This window comes from Diabrotica virgifera, chromosome 1 (genome assembly GCF_917563875.1).
Source record: "Diabrotica virgifera virgifera chromosome 1, PGI_DIABVI_V3a".
In the NCBI taxonomy this organism is placed as follows: domain Eukaryota; kingdom Metazoa; phylum Arthropoda; class Insecta; order Coleoptera; family Chrysomelidae; genus Diabrotica; species Diabrotica virgifera.
Window position 1 is genome coordinate 111452854 of NC_065443.1, and position 26840 is coordinate 111479693.

Here is a 26840-nt window from a genome sequence, read left to right on the forward strand (position 1 = left end):
CGAGACAAATATACCTCGTATTAGATTAACGGTTGGCTGCGTCGCCTTTGTGGCAACACAGGGTGGCAAATGTGGTATACAAACGGGACATATATGCCTCGTAAAACACTCAACGGAAATAATTTATAAATAGGGAGTTTTTGTGCACACAAATACGTAAACGTAACCCATCTTTTTGACATATACGCTTGCGCATTAATGGTTGAACTCCCGTATCTCGATGCGTATTACCTAAAGTAGCGCTCTGATACGTACGTGAGAACGCATCCCTATCGAGACGAAAGTCACCGAATGCACACGAGGATCTTGCCCGATTGGCGATTATCTACCAATGGCTACCAAATGAAGTAAATGAACATTTCATCAGCGTACTACCAGTACCCGTTTATAAATATTTAAGGTTATATTGGTTATTGGTTTAGTCTATTTGAGTAAAATTATTCTGTGTTTGTAATTGGAAATTGGAACTTCATAATAGATTTAAAATTTTATTGTTTTCAAGTTGTCTATTAATAAAGCAAAACAAACAAATCTTGTATTAATTTAAGAAATACAGTGATCACCACAATTAATAACTTGATAAATAAATGAGCTAATTTCTGTAAAATTTTCAAATAAATATGAACAAACTATTTACATTATACTGGAATTCTGATGTAGGTACAATAATTTACAACTAAAAAGTAGGTATAAACAAAAATAAAAAAATTTTAACCTAAGGAAAAATAATATTTTTATATTTAAATAGAAGCAATAAAAACCATACAATTTCATCATTCATTTATCTTTTTTTACATTTGTATATTAATTGTATATTGTGTTTTATTTTTTTAATGTCAACGGAATTTAAAAATTACTTTACGTTACGTTAAGGCAGTCACAAAAACTACCTATTTTAACGTTCATCCTCTACGACACGTTAGTGGCTTTACGTATACGGAGATGCGTACGTTACGTAGCAACAAAAACTCCCTAATACCTCTAAACGCAGCCAAGGTGTTAAAATTATTATTCTCATGATTAGCTACTATTTAGAACAAGGTATGGCCATGATACTGAGGGGGTTTTTACATTTAAACACCATGCTTGCCAGGCGGGTTGATGAGTTGGTTTGGGAAATTGGTAGGATATGGTAGGTATTGGGTGGGTAAGACTCTCTGATCAACAAACTAATAAATTCTGTATGCAGAGAGGAGTACGGCAAGGAGACACCATCTCAACAAAGCTATTCACAAAACTTTTATAACACACTTTTAAGAAGGCAGATCTGAACGAATATGGTATCAATATAAATGGAGAGAAGCTCAGTCATTTGAGATTCGCAGATGACATCGTCCTTATAGCCGATCGTATGGATGATGCAATAATAATGTTGAACAAGTTATATCACGCTTCCTTAGAGGTCGGACTAAAGATTAACATCAATAAGACCCAAATAATGACCAATCTGATGTTAAATCTTAATATTGTTGTTGATGGAATGGATATTGAACAGACTGTATCTTATAAGTACTTGGGACATGAAATTCGGTTGGGAAGAGATAACCAAACGTGCGAGCTCCCACGTCGCATAGGTTTAGGCTGGGTAGCGTTTGGTAAACTGAGCTATGTATTTAAATCAGACTTACCCATATGCCTGAAAAGGAAAATTTTTGAGCAGTGTGTATTGCCCTATACTTACTTATGGAGCGGAAACATTAACACCCACAAAAAAGGTAGTGAACAATATTCGCATAACTCAGAGGGCTATGGAGCGCCAGATGTTGGGTGCTTCCCTGAGGGACCGAATCCCAAACGAAGAAATACGTCGTAGAACAAAAACAACGGACGCCGTCGAAAGAATCGCGTCGCTCAAGTGGAATTGGGCAGTACACGTCGCCAGATTGTCAGACAACCGATGGACAAAACGTATTGTCGAGTGGAGGTCACGAGAAGAAGCACTACGGAGCAGAGGACGACCAGCAACCAGATGGGCTGACGATCTGAAGCGTATTGTCGGCAACTGGATGCAAGCTGCACAAAACAGAGAAAGATGGAAAGAGCTGAGGGAAATCTATGTCCAGCAGTGGACGAGTACGGATTGATGATGATGGATGGGTATTGGGTAGGAATGGGGTTGGGACATGATTTCTCTCCACAGAAGTTGAGAGAAAATCAAGGCTTGCGTAGGGCAGGGTGGAATCCCTGAAGTAAGTCTGTCTTCCACTGGGATTGTGGAAGAATATCTATCCGCCACCGCTAGGTAGCAGTAGCGGGTAGGTACTCTTAGGATTAGGATACTCTAAGGTTTATAACCAATCTGTTTTGCCCGTACAAACTTATGGAGCAGAGACTTTAGCATTGACGCAAAAATCCTCGAATAAAGAGTTACATGTGCCATGGAACGTGCAATGCTGAACGTGAGCCTTCGAGACCACATAACAAACAAACAAATCAGACAAATATCAGGAGTACAAGACGTCATCGAAAGAATCGCGACGCTTAAGTGAAACTGGGCGGGGCGCTTAGCTAGAACACAAGATGGGCAGTGCACAAGACGAATCATGGAATGGAGGCCCAGAAACTATAAAAGACGCCGAGAACTACAAACAACTAGATGGACCGACGACATAAAAAGAGTAGCGGGAAACTGGCTACAAGCGGCCCAGTGTAGAAAACACTGGAAATAACTGAGGGAGGCCTATGTCCAGCAATGGACGCGATTGGCTTATTGATTATGGCCATGATGTAAAAATAAATGTTACAAATAACTTACCCCCGCGGATAAAATATAGTTGCCTCTTTTGTTCCACTTCAGTGCGAAGATTGGCCCTTTATGCTGTCCCAAAGTTCTTGCTAAACGACCATCACTTGTCCAGATTCTCGCATACCCATCATAACTTCCTGTTGCTAGTAAGCTTCCATCACACTAAAAAATAAGAACAAAATTATATAAAGATACTTCCACGTTAGTGTACGATTAACAACATCAATGGTAAGTGTTTCCAAATCATAGTAAGAGTTAAGGATTCCAAAACTGATCAAGGAAGAAGTTTGAAGTGAAGGAACATAAACATAATTATTTTGACTACTTTGAGGAATAAGCAAAAAATGGTTAATACTGTATATACTTACATTCCAATCTAACGATGTAACATCCTTATTACTAGGCACCTCCGTGCCTCCTTTCTGTATGCAATGCCTCAGGACCAGCTGATTAGGACTGGCTGTGTTGTCTGACATATCCCAGATTCTAGCTGTACTGTCTCCAGATCCACTGGCCAGCAAGTCGATGGTGGGATTCCAAGCACAAATGAAAACTTCAGATTCATGTCCACGGAGTACTGTTGCTTTTGAGGATGGAATCTCAATGGTGACATCCACTTCCATGGTTTCACTTTGTGTAGATTCCACTGCAGCTAAAACATTCAGAAATTTTTGTTTAAGGGGATGGGTACGTATTTTCGGCTGCAATGGGGATTCATTTTTTTCGAATCCTGAGAAAACTAATAAGTATTTTTGAAAAATTTAAACGCAGAATGAAAGATTACGTTATTAGCGAGGGCCGAAAGTCCCTGAGAACTTCTATAATGTTTATTTTAATAAGTTACAGGGGTGAAAAATTAAGAGAAAATTTAGTGTTATTTTTAATTTCAAATATCTCATTCAAAAGAAACTTTTTATTTATTCTAAGGGACTTTCGGCCCTCGGTAATAATTTAGTCTTTCATTCTGCGTTTTGCTGCGTTTTGATTTGCGGCACTCGCCTCGTGCCTCGGCTCGTGCCAACAAACTTCTGCGCTCGTGAGAAATATGTCTTTTTTCTCTCTTGTTGTACAATATACTATTGTTTTTAATTATGTGTGTCTACCTCTTTCATTTTGTTATTTTTATCCACTATTTAATTTGTTCTGTCGTATTCTGTACTTTCATTGATATTTGTAGGTTAATTGGATTTATAGAAGTATAATTGGATTTACATGTATCAAATATCTGAAAATGAGTTCAAATTCAGAAGGTGTAATTGTATGTGTGTATAATGATGTGTAATAATGATTTTAATGTTAATACTATGAAAATGTAAAATAAATACACCTTAAATATAAATACAAGTGTTTTACCAAAACAGATTTTAAATAGTAAATGAGGTATTTTTGTTGGATCCAAAAAGACAAGTTACAATCAAAGAAATAAAATATTGGGATTTTTTAATTTCCTAGTATGTATTTCACCTTTCATTATAAGACATTTATCTATGCTTGCGATTCACACAAAATAATAAGGTACCTAAATACTTTTGGATGTTCTATCATTTCTTTATAGAAAAACAACTAAATAATCTCAACTTGTTTTTACGGTATTCCCTACAGAACATAGTACATAAGTACATCTACTTATACAATGCTTTTGCTTATATACCCATGAACGATCACATCAATCACATATTATTCAGATTATTAATAATCTATCTCTCTCGTTTCTTATTATGAAAAAAAAAAACAGCAAATACAAAATTCACAAGGAAAAAGTTTTCCTGTAGTTGGCTGTATACCATGTAATACAAAAAATAGTAAAATCCTTTATAAAAGGTATATGTATTTAAAATTCCTAAAACGGGCTACATCACAATCACATAACTAGTTTTCGACTGGTTTACCCGTCATCATCAGTGCTTACCTGAAATGAATATAACCTGGTAAAATAATGCAAAGATTTTAAAATTTTGTCTACGGTTAAGAAAAGTTGTAGGTTATACTCACGTAAAGTTTACATGCTAACCACCAAGATATAATTAAAAAAAAAATATCATATAATTTACAAAAAGTTAAATTTTGGTGGTTAGCATGTAAACTTCACGTGAGTATAACCTACAACTTTTCTTAACCGTAGTCAAATTGTAACGATATGATACCTCGGCAAGCGATGAGCTGCTATTACCAGAGGCGACCGATGGAGTGTCCGTGTTTGCGCATTCCTTCTTCATAGCACCGCTGGGGGAAACCGAAGGAGAGGGCATCGAGAGCATATTTAAGGCGAGCTAGGAGAATGAGAAAATCAGTCATGGTTAGCGTACTGAACTAACTATGGCTCAACAGCTAATGCTCGCGTACTGAACGAGCTTTAGCTGGCTTGGCAAAGATGCACCGTTTGTGAGGTGGAACTATGCCTAGGTAGACGCCACCGTAGTGACGTGGAGTCTTGCCACAATCGTTATCGCAGGAGGCGGTAGTAGCGAGTGACTGCATTGTAGTGAAATGCAGTCTCCAGGCTATGTTGATTTAACGTAGCAATATTGTTATTGTATATATGGTTTATCGTATTATTTTAATGTTGCTGTTATGATCGGATGGCTGTAATAAAGTTTAATATTGTTTTTTCCTTTGCAGAAGATGGAATTATATTTTATTTTATTTGTTTTAAACTGTATATAATTATCTTTAATATATATACTTTATTTTTAACTTGTGTTTTACTGAGTCTGTCGTCCTTAGAAGAACTACCACGTTACAAAATTTTTAAAATCTTTGCATTATTTACCAGGTTATATTCATTTTAGGTAAGCACTGATGATGACTGGTAAACCAGTCGAAAACTAGTTATGTGATTGTGATGTAGCTCTTTTTAGGGATTTTAAATATACCTTTTATAAAGGATTTTACTATCTTTTCAAATACAAAATATGTGATTGATGTGATCGTTCATGGGTATTCTTTCATTTTCCGACTGTAAATAAAATATATAAAACTATAAGGTAATCAAAAGTGCGTTTATACTTTTAAATACATATACATATACAATTTTATCTTAAATATTTAAGACTTTGAATGAATGAATCCTTAATTGCCTTAACTTTCAAAACAATTCAAATCTACGCGCGCCAGATATAATAATCACAATTACCCATTAAACCGTTAAACGTACATAATATATTTAAAAAATGGCCAGAAAAAGCTTAAAATGAAATAGACACAAATTCTAAATTCTTTACCCAAATTATTTATTATTGTCGAATAAGTAAATGTCTACACAAATACAAAATGATAAATGTTCAAGTGTAAAATCGAAAATCTTTGACCCGTGATTTGTCGAAATTTTCCCATAACACAAGTCCTGGAGAAACTGAAATCTCGCACTCGGTATTACTAATGTAAAGGTTATTCATTCAATAATATCGATGAAAACCCATAAATCTTATAGTCTAGACCTATTACCAAGAGACTTGTTAAAGCTAATGAAATGATCAAGAGACATGAAAGCCAAAAAGACTTGACAACGGTTCTGTTGTTTTAGAATCTTGAAAAATATAATATGCTTTGGTTTTTTTTAAGTGCCAGCGAGAGTGAGGTTCCACGGAGAAGAAAGTTTCAATTTCTATCCATACTTATGTTTCGACCAGATCCTTTGAAATCAACCAATTCTTTGACACATATACACCACACTTTTATACCATATTCGAAGGCGTATACTGAGTGAATTTCGTTCTCTATCGGAAAGGAAAGATCTGTTCATCTATAGTTAAATTTTCTGTTGGCTTGTAAATAGCAGCCAAGTTTGCATTTGTAAATAAATAAACGTATGCATCAGCCAAAAAACCGTTTCATGTAACTTTAAATTAGCAAAATTTTCTCCAAGAACCTTAACTCAAAAATTCAGCTCTTGAGATCATCACCATCTTTTATATTCCGTACAAAATAAATAGATTGAAACTATTGTTATTTCTTTTATTTATCAACAAAAATAATAAACAAAGGAATAACTGAAGAAGATATAAAAAATAGACTATGACAAACAAAAGACTGCATATAAAAATTGCATTAGAGTGTAAAAACAAAAAGAAGAATACAATATAACACAATGACATATGGGTGTGGAAATTGGATAATAAATAAAAAACCAAAAACAAAATAAGAGCAATAGAGATGGAATTCCTAAGGAGAAGCTGCAGAGTTACAAGAAGAGATAGAATAAATTAATACCATAGAGATTAAGAAAATAATGGGAATGAACTTAGTTATAATAGACTACATAGAACAAAAGAAATTAACGTGATACGGATATGTCAGGTCAGAAGAGAATACCAAAAACGTTGGATAAACAGAATAAAAGAGTGGAGTCCGATAGGAAGAAGGAAGGGAGATAGACCCCGAAGATCTTTCAGAGATGAAATGGATGAAAAAATCTGCAGGAAGGAAGGGTAGTACTAGAAAATCATAAAAAACTGGAGAGAACGGGCGAGTAAAGGAATACAGTGAAAACTGTGGAAATCCTTAGTTTAAATTATAAACTACATTATAAATAATAAACAACTGCATGAAATGAATGCTTATACATAATATTTCTGAAATATAAATACAACACACAGGCACATAAAAATATTCAAATTAACTTACGGTGCATAGCTGTACTGTCTAAACTACACGTCTTACTAATCCAAGTGGTCAATACAAACTAACCTAAACTGCTTTTGCTTTTCAATTGTGTAATGTTTATTTCAAAGATCCCTCAGGTATAAAAGCTTATGGATAGAAATACTTCTTGGTAGTATATCTAATTTACAAAGAAAAGTAAATTTACGGGGCAGATTATAATGGCTGTCAGTGTTTTATATTTGACTTGCGATAATAATGGCCATTTTATGTAATTATATAATTTTATTTACCTCCGAACATCCTCATCAACCATACAGTAGCGGGTCTAGAAATTTGCCTTGGGAGAGGAAATTTGTCTTAGGTGGGGAACTTCCAATGAAACACCAACCAAAAGACATAAAAAAGGTAAACGTAAACTACATAATAGACATTAATAATAACTTATATGCATTAAGTTTCCTTAATTTTCCTAACTAGCGTATTTATGGGGTTGCATGTGTCTGTCTTTGGTTTAAGTTTCATGTTTCAACAATTTTTTCTTTAATTTTGGATCTTGTTAGGGGGGACATTTCCCCATTTTCCATCCCCTGGATGTATAATAACGGCCGATTTCATAATGAAGTTAAAGGAGGCTTTAAAGGGCCTAGCCGGGTAAGATGGTGAAAAGTGCCCCCAACTCAATTTAAATTCCATATAGGCCACTTTTTAGCACATATAGAGGAACTCATTTTCTGAAATTTTTAGGCCCCTAGGTAGTCACGTGACCCCCCTAGAGCCTAATTAGGCTTTTTATGTTTTTATTTTTTATCTCAGCCGCATCAAGAGCTAGCCAAAAACTTTATTTAAAAAAGTTGTAAGTTTCAAAAAGGTCTATATGAAAAAATTTTTTTATTTTTTTGGCGGGAAATTCGAATTTTCAGAACAATTTTAATCTTTTAAATAACTCTGAAAAAACACAACGTCAAACTACTGTCAAAGTGTAAAGACGCATTTCAAAGTTCCTCTCGAAAATTTAAATTTATTAGCAGTTTTTATTAGTTAAATCCGTTAAATTTTCTTTTTTAGTTTCGTTAATTTAGTTATAGTTTAAGTTTTATATAAATATAAGTCAGTTTTAGCGTTCGAAGCGATTAAATCTTGATGAGCGGACACGGTGACGGTGACCCTCCCGATCCCGGAGAGGACGAATTTTACAAGTTTAGAGAAGAACAGAATAATAATATGGAAATAACAGCGGTTTCAGGTATCGATAATATTAATAAAAATGTCAATAGCAGCTCAAACGTAAGTAAAAATCAACTTCATATTTCGTCAAACTCGTCCCAAATAAATACAAATGACATTAGAACTACCTATAAATATTTACAAACTGACACAGGTCCTTTTGAAGTAATAATTGAAAATAAAAGTGATTTACGTCTAAATGCGATTAGGGTTGGTGATATAATACTAAAAAATTGGCCGGAACTGGATAATAAAATAAAAAGAATTGATTTGGCAGGAAAACATCGAGTAAAAGTAGTTTTTGGAGAGTCAAAATGGGCCAATTTTTTAGTAGATCAAAATAAATCAAAAAGGTTTACTGAAAATAAACTTGAGGCTTATGTACCTAAATTTATGATTCATCGTCAGGGTATTTTAAGGGATATTGATAGAGACATTTCAGATGAGGAGTTAAAAAATAAAATTAAAGCCTATGACTACCACTGTAAATTTACAGTAGTAGAAGTCAAAAGATTAAAAAGGAAAATTGTTGAGAATAATACTACGGTATATGTTCCAACTAAAAGTATTATTGTGACTTTTAGGGCACAAAGTTTACCTAAGTATGTAGTTATTAATAAGGTATTAATTCCGGTCGAACTATTTGTACAGAAAGTAATTTTGTGTTTCAATTGCCATCGTTACGGGCACGTGGGTGGACAGTGTCGTGGTAAGTCTAGATGTTTCAAATGTCACGGTGAACATTTATCCTCCAAATGCACGGAAAATCCAAACAATAAATGTCTTCAGTGCAACGGAGATCATTTAACTACAAATTTTCAGCTGTGTCCTGAATATCTGAGGCAAAAAACTATTAAAGATATTATGTCTCAAAAAAATTTAACATACAATGACGCAATTAAATTAATCCCCAATAGAACATATGCAAATGCAACTACTAGTGAAAATAAAACATTAAATCCTCAATTTCCCATAGAATTAGCGTCTCAAAAAGCTTTTCCACTCCTTCCAAGTCAAGCTGCTCTTCCATATTCTTCAGGTTTTTCGCAGTCTAGCCCCATAGATTCCCATAAATACACTATCTATAGAAATCCAACGAAAAGGGCCAGGCCTCAAACACCTGATCCTTGTATTAATGAAGCAATCAAAATAACTAAACCAATTGAAATCGCTAGGTTACAAGGGGGTATTTTGAGTCAAGAATCTTACCGAGAGAATATTATTAAAACGAATGAAATGTCAGAAACAGAAACGATAACATTAGTATTTGAATTAGTTATGGATATATTAAAGTCTTTAAATAGGGATAATATTTTAAATGTTCAACAGTTTGAAGTGGTTAATATTATTAAGGACAGACTCAATAAACAGGGATTAAGCTCGCAGACATGAACAAAACCTTTTCTATTACACAATGGAACTGCCGATCGGCAGTTTCAAATAAATGTAATTTGGAGTATTTACTTCATGAATATAAAGTCAATATAGGTCTTCTTTCGGAGACTTGGTTTAAACCAAATATTTATTATAATTTCGTAGGTTATAATTGTTCACGTTTAGATAGAGAAGATGGAAAAGCTGGTGTAGCAATTTTAATTAAGGATGAAATTAGTTTTTCTGAGATAGATTTACCTCAAATGGAAAAGATTATGGCTAGGTGTGTGTGTGTTCGGATTGGTCAATTTAAGGAAGTTTATCTTGTTTCAGTTTACATAAAACCTTTGAGTAGAGTTACACTGACACAATTTCTTAATTTTTTTAATAGCATACCAAAACCATGTATAATTGGTGGGGATTTTAATTCGCATCATTCGGCTTTTGGATCAGATCTAGAAGATTTTGAAGGAAGAAACCTGTTAGAAGCAATAAACTCATTAAATCTAGTATTTTTAAATACAGGGGAACCAACCCTTGTTACTAGACCAGGCCAAAGAAAAAGTGCTATTGATATTACTATATGCTCTCAAAATATCAGTCAATTATTCCAGTGGGAGGTACTTCAAGATCCCCATGGCTCTAACCATTTGCCAATACTCATGAAATGTCAACTTAGAGGAACGCCACCACCAACAAAAAGTCATAAAATATGGAAAATTAACAAGGCAGACTGGAGAAAATTTAGCACTTTGTTATATGAAAAATCATTGAATGTTATTGACGATAGTTATGACAAATTATTAGAAGATATGAACGAAGCAGCTACCGTAGCTATACCAAAAAAGAGTACAAATAAACGAAATACTTGGGAAAAATGCAAACCATGGTGGAATAATGACTGCCAAGATGCAGTAACGAAACGCAAGCAATTATTTAGTAAATATAAAGAGAATCCAAATTTGGATAATCTTAATAAGTATCAAAATCAAGATGCGATCGTTAAAAGAATTACAAATGAAGCAAAAAGAGCTAGTTGGAAATCGTATTGTGAAAGTTTGAACAAAAATACTCCAATGAAAGATGTTTGGGCTAAATTAAACAGATTTAAAAACAGGAAACAAGCAAATAGACATCAAATAGAGTGGGGAGACTGGACAGAATATTTTCATAGTAAAATCTGTCCGAATTGGGTTAACGAAAAACCAAGAGAGTTCAAAAATAATTATACAAATGATCACATGCTAAATAAACCTTTCACAATGAACGAATTACAACAAGCTTGTAAGAAAAGAAATAATACGTCTCCCGGAATAGACAACATCCATTACCCAATGATTGCTGAGATTCCATTTATAACTAAGCAGCGCTTATTAGGCATTTATAACAGTATATATACAAACAAGTCGAACATACCAGACGATTGGAAAAAATATTTAATAGTACCTATTCTTAAACCTAATAAACCTAGAGATTCTGCAGACTCCTACAGACCTATTGCATTGGGGTCTTGTATAATGAAAACGTACGAACGACTTATTAAAAACAGGTTAGAACACTGGCTGGAGAAAAATCAATTATTATCAGCAGTCCAATATGCATTCAGAAGAGGACGTTCAACTCAAGAAGTTACAACATCATTTGTTACTGATGTACAATTAGCATTTACTCGTAACAACTCAATATCCTGCCTATTTTTAGACATTAAGGGAGCATATGATGTAGTTAATCTAGACATATTGACAGATAAATTATACGCCATAGGAATTCCAGAAGGGGTTATTGCGAACTTAATGAAGTTATACCGTGATAGAAAAAGTGTATTTAAATATAAATGGAGTGATAGGTACGCCCAAATCAACATCAATTGGATTGCCTCAAGGAAGTATTTTAAGTCCATTATTGTTTATTCTGTACACTGCTGATGTTACTAGTTCTATTACCGAAGAAACTAGAATACTTCAGTACGCAGACGACTTTTGCATTTATACGGAAAAGAAGTCGATCGAAGCTTCAATCAATGCATTAGAAAACGCCACAGAAAGAATTGCCGAATGGTCACAAAGAAATGGATTCAGCATCTCTCAAGATAAATCAGTCATGTGTTCATTTACGAGAAGACGTTATCAACCACCAAACCAAATTAATATAGGACCTTTCACATTCCCATATAAAACATCTGTTAAATACCTTGGCATAATTTTAAATCAAAAGCTCTCTTGGAAAGAACATATTCATCATTTGTCAAAAAAATGTGAAAACGCAATAAATATACTAAGAGCTTTTAGCCACACAAAGTGGGGAGCCGATCCAAATATATCACTAATCTTCTATAGAGCACTAATACGTTCAGTGATTGACTATGGTTGTATTTTATATGGAAATGCAAATTTAACTCAATTGGAGATATTGGAAAAAATAAAAAATAAGTGTTTACGACTTTGTCTTGGATGTATACAAAGCACACCAACACATATTTTAGAAATTGAAGCAGCAGAGCCTCCTTTGCATCTTAGACGGCAATTTTTGTGTGATGTTTTTATGTCAAAACTCCTAGCACAGAAAAGATCTGAGAAAATACAAAACCTCAATTCAAAAATAGATAGTCCCTTCTGGAGACGTAAAATTCATCCCAAAGTAATAAGCAGTTATCAGCTATTAATCCAATTTAATAGCGAGGTTTACAGAAATGACATCCTTCCCTTTTATAATTGTGATTATAACCTATTAGAACTACAAATTCCTTATTATTATCTTAATATTGAACCACACGTTAATCAATTTAACATAAATACGTTTGTTGAGAAAACAATTCTGAAAAGATGGCCGGAGTCCGATTGTATTTATACAGATGGATCCAAATTCGCTGAGTCAACTGGATGCGCCTTTTACCATTCAAATGAAAATCTATCCAAAAAATTTAAACTTTCAAATCAAATGTCTAGTTATACTGCTGAGCTCATCGCAATTCTTCAAGCTTTGAGGTATATTAATATCCATCACAAGAATAAGTTTGTTATATTAACAGATAGCAAAAGTTCGGTAGACACAATAGTACAAACTAAATTATCAAGCACTTCATCAGTAGTAATTATAAAAATTTTAGAAACAATCCAGTTACTTACGAATACAGGTAAACAAATTTCTTTGGTTTGGATTAAGGCTCATTATGGAATTAACGGAAATGAAATAGTGGATAGACTTGCCAAGGATGCTACTACAACAGGGGAAACGATAGAAGAACCATTAATGCCAGTCACTGATCTACGACAATGGTTTAAGAAAAAACAAATGGAGCAATGGCAACTGGAATATGATATATCTCTTAAAGGTGTACGATTTCATGATATCCAACCAAAAATTTATAGAAAACCGTGGTTTAACGACATTACAAATCGTCACTTCATTAAAACCTTAAATAGAGCAAGGAACAAACATGGTTTATATCCAGTTCACAAAAATAAACTAGGGTTGGCCACTTCTCAAAACTGCACATGCGGGGAGTTGGGTACTTTAGAGCATGTGATTTTCGATTGCGCAAACTTCCAGATGCTGAATCAACAGTTATATAAGAATCTACAAACAGTAGGAGTTACTCTCCCCACCAATTTAAATTCCATTTTATGTACACGAAATATAAATTTGTATAAAATTGTTTATAACCACTTAAAAAATATGAAAATTGATATTTAAAAAAAAATATATATATAAAAAAAAAATTAAAAAAAAATATATATATATATATAAAAAGAAAAAAAATAATAAAAAAAATAAATATTAAAAAACAATAAAAAAAACAAAATAAAAAAAAAAACAAAAAAAAAACAAAAAAAACAAAAAAATCACAAAGAAGGCCTAAACCTCCGCGAGGATGAATCGGGTTTAAGTCTTAGCGCGAAAGAAAAAAAAAAGAAAAAAAAAAGAAAAAAAAAAATTAATATCAATTAGTGGTTTAGTATAAGTATTTAGTAATAGTGTTTTATTAGTATGTATTTTTAATGTAATGTATGTAATATATGTTTGTGATTATTAAAATATAATGTATATCAGTTAAAATTAGGAAATTGTGTCTATGAAAATAAAAAAAAAAAAATTGAGCTGGCCAATTGGTTCAAACCAAGGTCATAAATCTAAACACACACACACAACTCTGAAAAAAAAAATCTAAGACACTCGTTTTTACGAAAATCAATTATAATGTGTATTTTTGCACAATCTTTCACCCTGAATTTTTTCAGATTTTTAAAATTGGTGAAACGTACCTTTAAAAATGAAAAACCGCATTTTTTTTGTTTTTTTTTTCGTTTTTTGATACAATTTTATACATATTTTTCAAAAAAGGTAACACCGTCACTAGAATAGGTAAGAAACTGACAAATAATTGGGGTTTGCTTAATAAAAATTTTTTGTGACGCCATCCATTTTCAAGATACAGGGCGTTGAAGAAAACAAAATTTTACACATTTTTTACGATTTTGCCGAAACTACTGGGAACATTGTAATAAAACTTGGCGGGTTTTAAGAGGTAGTTATTGTGCATGTTTTGACATACAATTGGATTTGATATTCATCATTGAATATCAAATCTTCAACGCCCTGTATCTTGAAAACGGATGGCGTTACAAAAAATTTTTATTAAGAAAACCCCAATTATTTTTCAGTTTTTTACCTATTTTAGTGACGGTGTTACCTATTTTGAAAAATATGTATAAAATTGTATCAAAAAACGAAAAAAAAAACCGAAAAAATGCGGATTTTTATTTTTAAAGGTACGTTTCACCAATTTTAAAAATTCTAATTTCTTTCCAAAAAAAAAAAAAATTTTTTCATATAGATCTTTTTGAAACTTACAACTTTTTTAAATAAAGTTTTTGGCTAGAGCTCTTGATGCGGCTGAGATAAAAAATAAAAACCTAAAAAGACTAATTAGGCTCAGGGGGGGGGGGTCACATGACCACCTAGGGGGCTAAAAATTTCAGAAAGTGAGTTCCTCTATATGTGCTAAAAAGTGGCCTATATGGAATTTAAATCGAGTTGGGGGCACTTTTCACCATCTTACCCGGCTAGGCCCTTTAAAGTTGCCTTTAACTTGAGATTTTCATTTCATAATCAAGTTAAAGGGCCCTTTTTATCAAAAGCCCTCTTTAACTTTAAAGTGCAGATTTCGGACCTTTAAGTTGCTAAAGTCTCCTTTAAAGGATACATAACCTATTTTGTTGAGTTGAAAACACAGTTGTTTTGTTTTTGTATTTAACTTTTAAGGTTAACATAACAGTCAATAATAATTATTAAATTATTACTAGGATTAATTAATTGTACTAAATGAGTGCAATGGGTTATACTTTAATTAAAATAGATTCTGCAGGTGTCCAGGATGCAGAAATTTTCAGGTCCAGAAAATCATTTTTTGCATTGAATGTTCAGTCAGTGATGCAAAATTTAAAATTAGAGATATTGTTGTACTGTGGCCATCAAATAAGACATTTTTAATAATAGTAGGCTGAAGCATAATTCAGGGGCTTAGAATCACACAAACGTAGCTACATTTTGTTTTATTTTCGTCTACAGAAATATTAGGGTTACGGTAACTGAACGTTATAATATGTAGGTACCTAGTCTAGGTATGCATGTCCAAATTAGAACTAAAGCAGGTGGACTTACGTTCATGTGAATCTTAAATAAGTAGTTATGTAGTTATGTTTGTTTGACCCTAACCCCCTGAATTTTGAAAGTGGTATCTTTGGCTATTACATACTGGTTGGTGACAGTGACGAACAAGGAATGTAGTAGAACAGCAATATGGGTTGTGGAAATGAAGATTTCCTATACTTCCTTAGGAATGAGACTACAATTAGAAAACATGACTGTGATTGTTGCAACTAGAGTGCTTCATAATATTGCCATTGATATGGATGACAATTTTCCTGTGAATAGAACTGAAGATGAAGCAAACAATGAATATACATATGAAAACATCATATATATGAAAAATAATGAAAATATTTCAGAAAACAATACAACTGTGTTAATAAATGAACACTTTGGTAGATTGTAAATATATTTATTAATAAAAACAAAATGAATGTATTGAACTTTTTATTTATTCTAGTTTATCCCATTTTTTATAGACCTGGATCCCACGTACCAAAGAAAGTTGATTAATAGCAAGGTGAAAATTTGTTAATAGCTTAACGGTGTCTGTCGGACAAACTTTGATGTATGGGAACACTGGAATGGGGGGAGTTTTAATTGTGGAACAGGTTAAAAATTTGGAACGCAAAATTACGAAAACTTTCCACGTATTTTGTTGGACAGAACTTCCAATTGATTTGTTACCATTCATTAAACTCTCATGCAAAAATCAGACTGGTGTTTATCACCAACTGGGCATTTTAATGAGTGGAACACGAAGAACATGTCAAATGACAGGAATCATGTTGGTTAGTAATAGCAGTCTGACTTTTGAATGAGAGCTTAAGGAAAGGGAACAAATCAATTGGATGTTCTGTCAGACAAAATTAATTAAAAAGGGACGTTTTCGTAATCTGACTTTCCAAATTTTTAAACTGTTCCACAATTAAAACTTCCAGCGTTCCCATACATCAAAGTTTGTCCGACTAGACACTGTTAAGCTATTAACAAATTTTCAGATTGCTATTAATCAACTTTTTTTGGTGTGCGGGATCCAGGCCTATTAGGTAGTTTTATTTTTAAATCCAATAATTTTTTTTTATATTCTGCCTCTTCCCTTTCTCTCCTTTTTTTCCTTCTGTTCTGCAAATATGCAATGCAAATGAACATTAGCTTGCCTGTACATGATACTCAATTATTTGGATAATTTAAATGATTTTTAACAAATAAAATATTGTACCGACCTTTCCTTTATTCTTCACATTTATTTATTATATTTCTATAACTTTCTGTCTTTTGTAACAAAAGAAGTTCCTCCTCTTTGCTAAAGTTTGTAGAAGTAATTTTTTGTTATCTCGTTATATGTCCATTTTTTAGATTTCACTTTTTATTGATGAGTAATTAAGTAATAGTAGGTGTATATAATTATTAAATAATAGTAATACCTATACAATAATAAAATTAAAAAGTAAGTATTAGGCGATTAAAAAGAAAAGTAGAGTAATAATAAATATATAGAAATAGTAATAACAATAGTTAATAATAATTATTACAATAATTAACTAATAATAAGTAACTTTTTGCAGTAAAAACAAAAATTATAGGAGTAGTATCCGAGAGTAGGTATCCTACAAAACGCTACAAACTGGCAAAATGTATGACATTCAAATGTCATTATTTCCATTTTAGTTCAAACAAAGAATACAGCACCCAACTGTAGGGTGCTGCATTCTTTGGTTCAAATATAACATAATTCAGTTTAACCAACAGTATAAAATTTCATTAAAATAGACTTTACTAAAAGCATCCTTTAAATCAAATTATGAAATAAAAATCGTTAACAGCCGCTTTAAAGTCCACTTTAACATAAAGCCTCTTTTACTAAAGTCCACTTTTTCGAATGATTATGAAATCGGCTGCAAGACAATTTTAAGTTATAACGGAATTTTAGATAAAAAATAATATATGGGTACCCCGGTTGTCCAATAGTGTAAATTTATTTGGTCGGTAACACAAGAGTTATAGCCCGATCAGGGATCATAAAATTTTACGAAAACCTCCAAAAAAATAAAAAGTTTACAATTCTACATCCCCTCCATTTTACAAAAATTAAGAAATACGGGGTGAAAAATATTTTCTCGGGGGTGAAAAAATATACGTTCAAAATAAGTCCGAAATTGTATAAAATTACTAATTCTAAGTAACTTTTGTTCTATAAAGTTTTTTCACTAAGTTAATACTTTTCGAGTTATTTGCGAGTGAATATGTTCATTTTTAACAAAAAAAAACATGTTTTTGGACGGTTTGTTGCAGGTAACTCAAAAAGTAAATATTTTATCGAAAAAAATATTCTTAGCAAAAATATAGCTTATAAAAAACTGAAAAAAAAATGGTGTACGCATGAGGTCTGTAGACCCAGTAGACGCAGAGTTGTAGCTAATGAAAAGTAGGTTCTTCTTCGTCAAATTCCAAATCGAATATTTAAATTTGAAATAACCCAAAAACGGAGCTCTTTTCGGGGAAAATTCATTACAAGTTTTTTAAAGTGTTTTTAAAAAGGTTAATTTTTGTTTTTTAAAAAACTTCTAACATTAAAAGTAAGTAGTTACGGTCAAAATATTGCTGGTCTTTTTTATTTTTTGCTAAAAAAATCGCGAAAATCACCCCCTAATTAGCTTCTTAAATAAAATTAATCGTTAGCGCTTCACAAGTTACTTTACTTATGTATTGTTTATATTATCTATAAGTTTCATTGGTTCAAAGTGCTCATTTTTGAAAAAAATTGGGTTTCAAATAAAACATTTTTTTTTTTAATTTTGAATAAAATGGAATTTTTTATGGATTTAACTTAAAAATTATTAGTAATACCAAAAATCTCAAAGAGTAATAAAATGTTCGTCTTTGCTTTTCTGAATATTTTTGATTTTTTGTTTTCTTGTTAGACAAAAATTGTTTATGCTATGGCTGTTCAAAATTTGCCTAAACTCGTGATTAGTTACTCGTTCAAGCCATTTTAACTACATCTTTTTCAAAAATAAGCACTTTTAACCGATGTAACTTACAGATCATACCTATAAATAATACATAAGCAAAGTAACTTGTCAAGTTGTAATGATAAAATTTATTTGTGGTGCTAATTAGGGGGTGATTTTCGCGATTTTTTTTGCCAAAAAATAAAAGGGACCAACAATATTTTGAGCGTAACTCACTTAATTTTAATGTTTGACGTTAAAAAAAAAAACAAAAATAAAACTTATTTTAAACACTTTAAAAAAGTTAAAAGGAATTTTCCCCGAAAAGTGCTCCGTTCTTGGGTTATTTCACATTGAAATATTCGATTTGGAATTTGACGAAGAAGAACCTACTTTTCATTAGCTACAACTCTGCTTCTACTGGGTCTACAGACCTCATGCATACACCATTTTTTTATTTATAATATTTAATATTTTTTTCAATAAAATATTTAATTTTTGAGTTATCTCCGAAAAACCGTCCAAAAACATGTTTTTTTTTTTGTTAAAAATGAACATATTCACTTGCAAATAAGTCGAAAAGTATCGACTTAGCGAAAAAACTCTATAGAACAAAAGTTGGCTTAGAATTAGTCACTTTATCAAATTCTGGTCTTATTTTGAATGTATATTTTTCACCTTCGGGAGGGGGAATTCCCCTCCATTTTTGTAAAATGGAGGGGATGTAGAATTGTAAACTTTTGCTTATATAATAATAGACAATTTCAACTACCTATTCCCAAATTTTCATCCTTGCTTAATTTTTTTTGGGTCAGATTGTTCTTTGATCGGGCTATTAAGCCCTCAAATGCTAAAAAATTGCCAACAAATAAGTGAAAAATTAATAATTGAATCTATACCATAATTTTAACACTAATAAAAAAGGGTTGGACACAAGAGAGGTCTGAATGGAAAGACTTAGCCAGATAGGCAAAGACTCATCCAAGGCTATGATGCTAAAAAAAGAAGAAGAACAATAAAGAGTTAAAAAAACTGAAATACGGTAATTGCTAATCAATTTAGCTATGCAATAGGGGACGGAAATACATATGCTAACCTTTAATATTATTAGAATATACCTTCTGGACCTATTAAGGGATGGAGCCACAATAAGATGACCGTAAGAAAGGATGATTGATAATTATTATTACTGTAAATAAAACCAAATGATACCACCTTTTTTATTGACATATTAAACGGTAAAGAATACCACATAAAGTTGCAAAAATTGAGACCACTAAGAGAACAACACCATAGTTTTTTCATTACAACTTTTATGTAACTTAAGGGAATAGGCGCAAAATGTCACCTGTCAAAATGTTCAATGTGTTTTAAATGTATTCATTTTTTTCGAATCCTGAGAAAAATAATAACTATTTTTGAAAAATTTAAACGCACAATGAAATACTACATTATTGCCGAGGGTAGAAAGTCCCTTAGAATAAACAAAAAGTATATTTTGAATAAAATATTTAAAATTAAAAATCACACTCAACTTTTTCTTCATTTTCACCCTTGTAACTTATTAAAACAAATATTATACCGGGTATCCACTTATATTTTCCCCCATTTTAACTGCCTATAACTTCTAAACGGCTCAAGATAGAAATATGCGGTTTTCGCTGAAATGTTTTATTTTAGTAAAAGTTTTGTCTGAATGGACTGAATTTTTTATATCGCTTTCAAATACGAAAAGAAAAATGGCGGATTTTTGAAAGAAACGTTGTTGACTTTTTTTTTAATATAACACCCAGTATATTTTTTTGTAAATTGAAAGAAAGGTCATTCACCTATCCAGCGGTATAAAGGTTTTTAAAATCGGTTGTCAAATCACTGAGTAATTAATTTTTAAAATGAGAGGTGCAACGTGGATATCACATATCTAAATAACATAACTAAGCAAATTGATGTTATGTTATGTGATTTCCACATTGCATCTCTCATTTTAAAAATTAATTGCTCAGTCATTTGATCACTGATTTTAAAAAAATTTATATCGTTGGATAGGGAAATGACCGTTTTTTCAAGTTTTTAGGTAAATTACTATTTTTTATGTCGCTTTTAAATAAAAAATGGCGGATTTTTGAAAAAAAAACGTTGTTGACGTTTTTTATTGAAACACCCAGTATATTTTTTGTAGCTTGAAAAAACGGTCATTTACCTATCCAGCGATATTAATTTTTTTAAAATCGGTTGTCAAATGACAGAAAATAATTTTTAAAATGAAAGATGCAATGTGGAAATCACATGTTATGTTATTTAGGTATGTGATATCCACGTTGCACCGCTCATTTTAAAAATTAATTACTCAGTGATTTGACAACCGATTTTGAAAAACTTTATATCGCTGGATAGGTGAATGCCCTTTCTTTCAATTTACAAAAAAATATACTGGGTCTTCCATTAAAAAAAAGTCAACAACGTTTTTTTCAAAAATCCGCCATTTTTCTTTTCGTATTTAAAAGCGATATAAAAAATTCAATTCATTCAGACAAAACTTTTACTAAAATAAAACATTTCATCGAAAACCGCATATTTCTATCTTTAGCTGTTTAGAAGTTATAGGCAGTTAAAATGGGGGAAAATATAAGTGGACACCCGGTATAAGTTTTCAGGCACTTTCTATCCTCAGTAATAACAAAATAGTTGATTCTGCGTTTAAATTTTTCAAAAATATTTATTAGTGTTCTCAGGATTCGAAAAAAAAAATTAATACATTTTGATAGGCGACATTTTGCGCCTATGCCGTTAAGAGCTCTAAATTATTATAGGCGAGGAACCGCAAAGTGGGCGACGCCTGGTGGCGAAGTTGAAAAGCATCAACTCAAGGAAAACATTGACTTTGCCATTAACTTGTGTACATATTTGCGGTCAGTTTATGTTGTAATTAACAATAATTTCGACTTAAAAAAACTATTGCAGTGTTCCTCAGTATTCATTCCTATTATACTCTACGTAATGACCTAAATTAACCAATGCCAAATCACACATTTTGTTAATTTAACGTTTGTGTTAAACGTAGTATTTTTTAATGTTTAAGCATAGAATAAATGAATAAAATGTAGTATATATTCTGTACATAGAATGTACATTGTTATGAAAAATATCCCGACCACTTCGTAATTTCCAGAACACAATTATTATAAAATAAATTCACCTACTTAGTTTCCAGTTTTTATTTAATTAAAAATTTGGTGTAAAATAAACTGTAGTGTACCTATTAATTAAATTAAAAACAAAATTAGAAATCCTAAGATAGATTAATAATTTTCAGAACGCTGTGTGATTATCGGGGGCCAGATTTTTTTATGAAAAAAAGGTAAAAACAAATCAGTAGTTAGCATCAAATTTTAATAAATGCATACAGATTAAACATAATTTTGAGTCGTCTTTAACTTATAATATGATGTCTTAGTTGCAAAACTTAGTGGTTACTTTGGCAAAACACTCCTGTAAATGATTTTAATTTAACGTTTTAGAACTGTGAATTCAAATGACAAAATGAATTGTTTTCCTAGCGTTGTCGTCCATCTTTGAAATTTTGAGCGCCCTCTGTTGGAATTTAATTTTGCGAATTGCCATACTTGCTTAGTGCAAGTATGGCAAACTGTCGTTTTCCAAATTAATATTAAAAATTGTTTTAATCAAAAATTTAAAAACTTACGTAAAAACACGTTGACCATTGTACAGCAATTCTTTTCTTTCTAGCTACTTAACTATTCGAAGAAATCGGTAGTTCATTAATTGACTTAATGAGCAACAAAAATTTTAAACTCAACTGATTTGTGTGTACTAAAGGTCATTAAGAACCTGTTTTCTGTTATCAGTAGAAGATAAAAACAAAACTCCAGTTATTATCACAGCCTATACCATAATGGCAATTTAAATAGTATAAGAAAAGTAGGCAGAGTATTGCATTGCCCGGGCAAGAGATAGAGATGGCAACAGATGGAACTAGAAGTAGAAGATGACGTGGTTTAAGAGTCCCCGCAAACTGCAGACTTTTTAATCGGCCGATAGTTTAGTCGGGTTGGACTGTCCATGATGGGTAAGCCCATCAAACTTTTTTGTCGGCCGAGACTGAATCGGTGTAATGTGCGCATCTGCATACCTCTCTGCATTGATTAAGAAGCCGACTAAACCACAGTATATTAGAGGTTCCAGGTGACTAAACTATCGGCCGATAAAAAGTCTGCAGTCTGCGCGGGCTCTTAAAGGTATTAAAAGAGGATATCCCAGTAGAAAGCTTAAAATGTAAATGATGACCTCAGACATTATAGTAGACTTGTTTAACACAATATACAAAACAGGAAATAGACAAAACAATGGTTACTCTCCACCTTTTGCGCTATCCCTAAAAATACATACGCTAAAGTCTGCAATGAATGCATAACAATATGATTAATGTCATGTTCTCATATTATTTTTGAAAATAATACATGGTGGTATAAAAAAAACTGGAAGAAGGAATAGATTCTGGTCAGTTTGGATTCAGAACAGGACTAGAAACCAGAGAGGCGTTATTAGCTTTTAATATGATAGCTCAAAGATGCATGAATATGAATGTGGATGTGCATATTTGTTACATTGATTTTGAAAAGGGATTTGGCAAAGTAAGACCTGAAAAATAAGTCCAAATTCTAAAGACAAAAAGGACTTAAGAATAATAACAAACCTTTACTGGAATCAAAGAGTATAAATTGTAAACGATAACGAATCTAATTCAGAACTTGAAATCAGGAGAGGGGTTAGGTAGGGATGTATTCTGTCTCCACTACTATTCTATAGGCATTTTTGAGGAAACATTTCTATCTGAAAGTGAAGGAATCATAATTAACGGAAGAACTATTAACAACATAAATATGCGGATGATTACAAGCTCTGTTTAACAACTGCAACTACTACTATACAAGACAAGCAGTTTCTGTGAAAAATGTATTCTAAAAATCAAAAAGGACTAAACATATGATACAAAGTAAACAAATATACAAACATTTGGGAGATGTACCGATAGAAAGAGTTGATAAATACTAATACCTACATAGGAACCTGGATTTCAGAAAATACCCCATGTGAATCTTAATAGACCAGGACGCATCTGTAAAAATATTAGTACATTTGGATGTTGAGAGGTGACTCATATTTTTTTGCAGAAATTGCTTGAAAATAACTCATATAATAATATTTGAGTTATCCTCCCACTCAAAAAGGTCCGGATCATTGTTTAAATAACCAAAATGTCAAAAAATGAAGGAAAAATTTGATTTTTTTCATGGTTTTTTGATTATAACTTTAAAAGTATTCATTTTCGACAAAAGTTGCACCAGCATAAATGTTGCATAATTAAATTTCCTATAATATAGGATTAACCATAGGATAAGAAAAAACCATAAAAAACATAGTATTCGCATTTTACGTATTTCAACCATTTATGCTACACTTAGGAGCTTCATATTTCACCTAGAAAAACTTTATGATATGACAAAACAATGCTGTATATTTCATTAAGATCGGTTTAATAGATTCTGCAAAATAAATTTTCCAATTCAGCTTTCGCAAAAGAAATCATTTTTTCAAAATGTTGCAGTACTGAAAATAAAGCAGACAGCAAGTTGAATTTTTTATATATATAAAAGAATACTGTACCTTTCATTTGCAATTTGCAAAATTAAAATCGGTTAACTACCACGACATCGGGATTTTTTTTAAATAAACATTAATTCTTGGTGCTACGCGCAGGACAGCGGATACGTTCGCTCTGATTGGGCATTCCAATGACCTTTGATAATGATTGATAAATTTTAATTCTTAATACATTTCGAAATAAATAAATAAATTTGTTTATTACAAAATAAAAACACATACTCTGTCCTTTGATATAACACTTTTTTTAGCAAAAACTTTCTTTGTTTATATATTTTAACTTAGAAAATAAAAGTGTATTATTTTTAAACATATGCAATTGTTTAAACAATTTTTCACAAACAATAATCAAATTAGTTTGATTTTTGTGGAATTAAAATATGAACATACAACAAAATACATAGTAAGAAAATAATATATTAGATAAAGATTGGAAGAAATTTTAGTGGAAATCAACTTATGTGAATCGAACACCGCTGTTCTGCGCGCAGCACCAAAAATTAATGTTTATTTAAAAAAATTCCTGACGCCATGGTAGTTAACCGATTTTAATTATGCAAACTGCAAATGAAAGGTACAGTATTCTTCTATTTAAAAAAAATTTAACTTGCATTTTGCTTTATTTTCAGTCCTGCAACATTTTGAAAAATTGAATTTTTTTGCGAAAGCTGGATTGCAAAATTTATTTTGCAAAATCTATTAAACAAATCTTAACTAAATTTAAAATCTTGTTTTATCATATCATAAAGTTTTTCTGGGTGAAATATGAAGGTTCTAAGTGTAGTAGAAATGGTTGAAAAACGTAAAATGCGAATATTTGTTTTTTAATGTTTTTTCCCCATTATTGCTATTTTGCAACAAGGGTAACAATTTTAAAAATTTTAACCAATCTTATATTGTAGGAAATTTAATTACGCAACTTTTATTTTTGTGCAACTTTTCTCGGAAGTAAATACTTTTAAAGTTATAATAAAAAACGAAGAAAAAAATCGAATTTTTCCTTCATTTTTTGACATTTTGATTATTTAAACAATGTTTCGGACCTTTTTGAGTGGGAGGATAACTCAATTATTATATGACACAGACATATACAGATGAACAGATCGGCCCTGGACTATAAAGGATATTTTTATTTAAAAAGTCAGGATATTTACTTAAAAAGTAGAACTTATAAAACTAAACCAGCAAGTGTTGCAGAGCTAAGGTAAACAATTAATCGATTAATCCTTATTAATATTACCTTATCGATTAAGGTAATCGATTAATCCTTATTAATTTCTAAAGAAACATGGAGATCTGTAATATACTCATTCTATCATCGTTTAGAATCCTGTCAAATTAACAACGGAGGACATTTTGAATACTTAATTAGGTAGACATTAATTTAGCAATTATAATTAATTACAATTAATAATTATTATGTTCAAATTAGTTGTACATAGTTTGAATCAAAAAATGTATTGAGACAGTAATTAGACATTTCTAGGCTTTTGTTTTATCTTTTTAAGATGTTCCTGAGTACATAAAATCGAAAGTATTGTATATGGTTAAACTGGTACTGAAGTGGAGATTCCAAAAAAGGTACAATATACAGGGTGTTGCACTTATAAAACGAAAGTGACCAATGAAATAAGAAAAATGGTAAATCTGGCAATGTTACAAACATGAAATTTTAAATCTTCATATTGCAAAGTGTATCCCTGTTTTTGTATAATTCGGATCATTCATTTAAGACATAATTATTAGGCGCTTCGAGACTTTTGGTCCTCTCTGTAACTAGATTATATAGGGTGTCCCAAAAGTAGCGGAACGGTCGAATATTTCTCGAAATAAACATGTTATCGAAAAACTGAAAAATACGTTCTCAATAATTTTCAAAAATCTATCGAATGACAAAAAACACGACCCCCCATTCCACCCCTTAGAGGTGGGGCGGGGGTAACTTTGAAATCTTAAATGGAGATCCCAAGTTTTTATTTCAGATTTTGATTCCTTACGTAAAAGTAAGTAACTTTTATTCGAGACATTTTTTTTGAACTATGGATAGATCATTTTTATCATTTATGATATCATAGGTAAATAATAGAAACGGTCTAATATCTCGAGAAATTCATTTCCAAAGGAAAAACAAAAAATTACGTATTTAATATTTTTCAAAAACCTATCGAACGGCGCCAAACAGGACCCCCTTACTCCACAACCTGGAGGTGGGGTCGGGGGTTAACTCTACAATCTTAAATAGCGACCCCCATTTTTTATTGCAGATTTGGATTAGTCATGAAAAAATAAGCAACATTTGTTTAAAACAATTTTTAGAATTGTTGATAGATGGTGCTAACAAATAGCCTTTTTCCAATTATAGCGCCATCTATCAACAATTCTAAAAAAATGTTTTAAATAAATGTTGCTCAATCTTATATGATTAATCCAAATCTGCAATAAAAAATATAGGTTGACATTTAACATTTTAACGTTAACCCCCACACCACCTGTAGGGGGTGGGGTAGAGGGTCATGTTTGGTGTTATTCGATAGGTTTTTGGAAAATATTAAAAACATATTTTTTGGTTTTTCATTTGAAAGTGTATTTCTCGAGATATTAGAGCGCCT

General features: G+C 31.7%; 1 protein-coding gene across 1 annotated transcript in view; it reads right to left on the bottom strand.

Annotated features, from left to right (window-relative positions):
• LOC114324276 (F-box-like/WD repeat-containing protein TBL1XR1) overlaps positions 1 to 26840 on the bottom strand; it is a 66918-nt gene that overhangs the window by 24890 nt on the left and 15188 nt on the right. The window contains exons 3-4 of the mRNA XM_028272075.2: positions 3115 to 3398; positions 2756 to 2908 (exon numbers count right to left, since the gene is read on the bottom strand). Coding sequence (XP_028127876.1) covers positions 2756 to 2908; positions 3115 to 3398 — 437 coding nt within the window. The remainder of the gene's footprint in view (positions 1 to 2755; positions 2909 to 3114; positions 3399 to 26840) is intronic.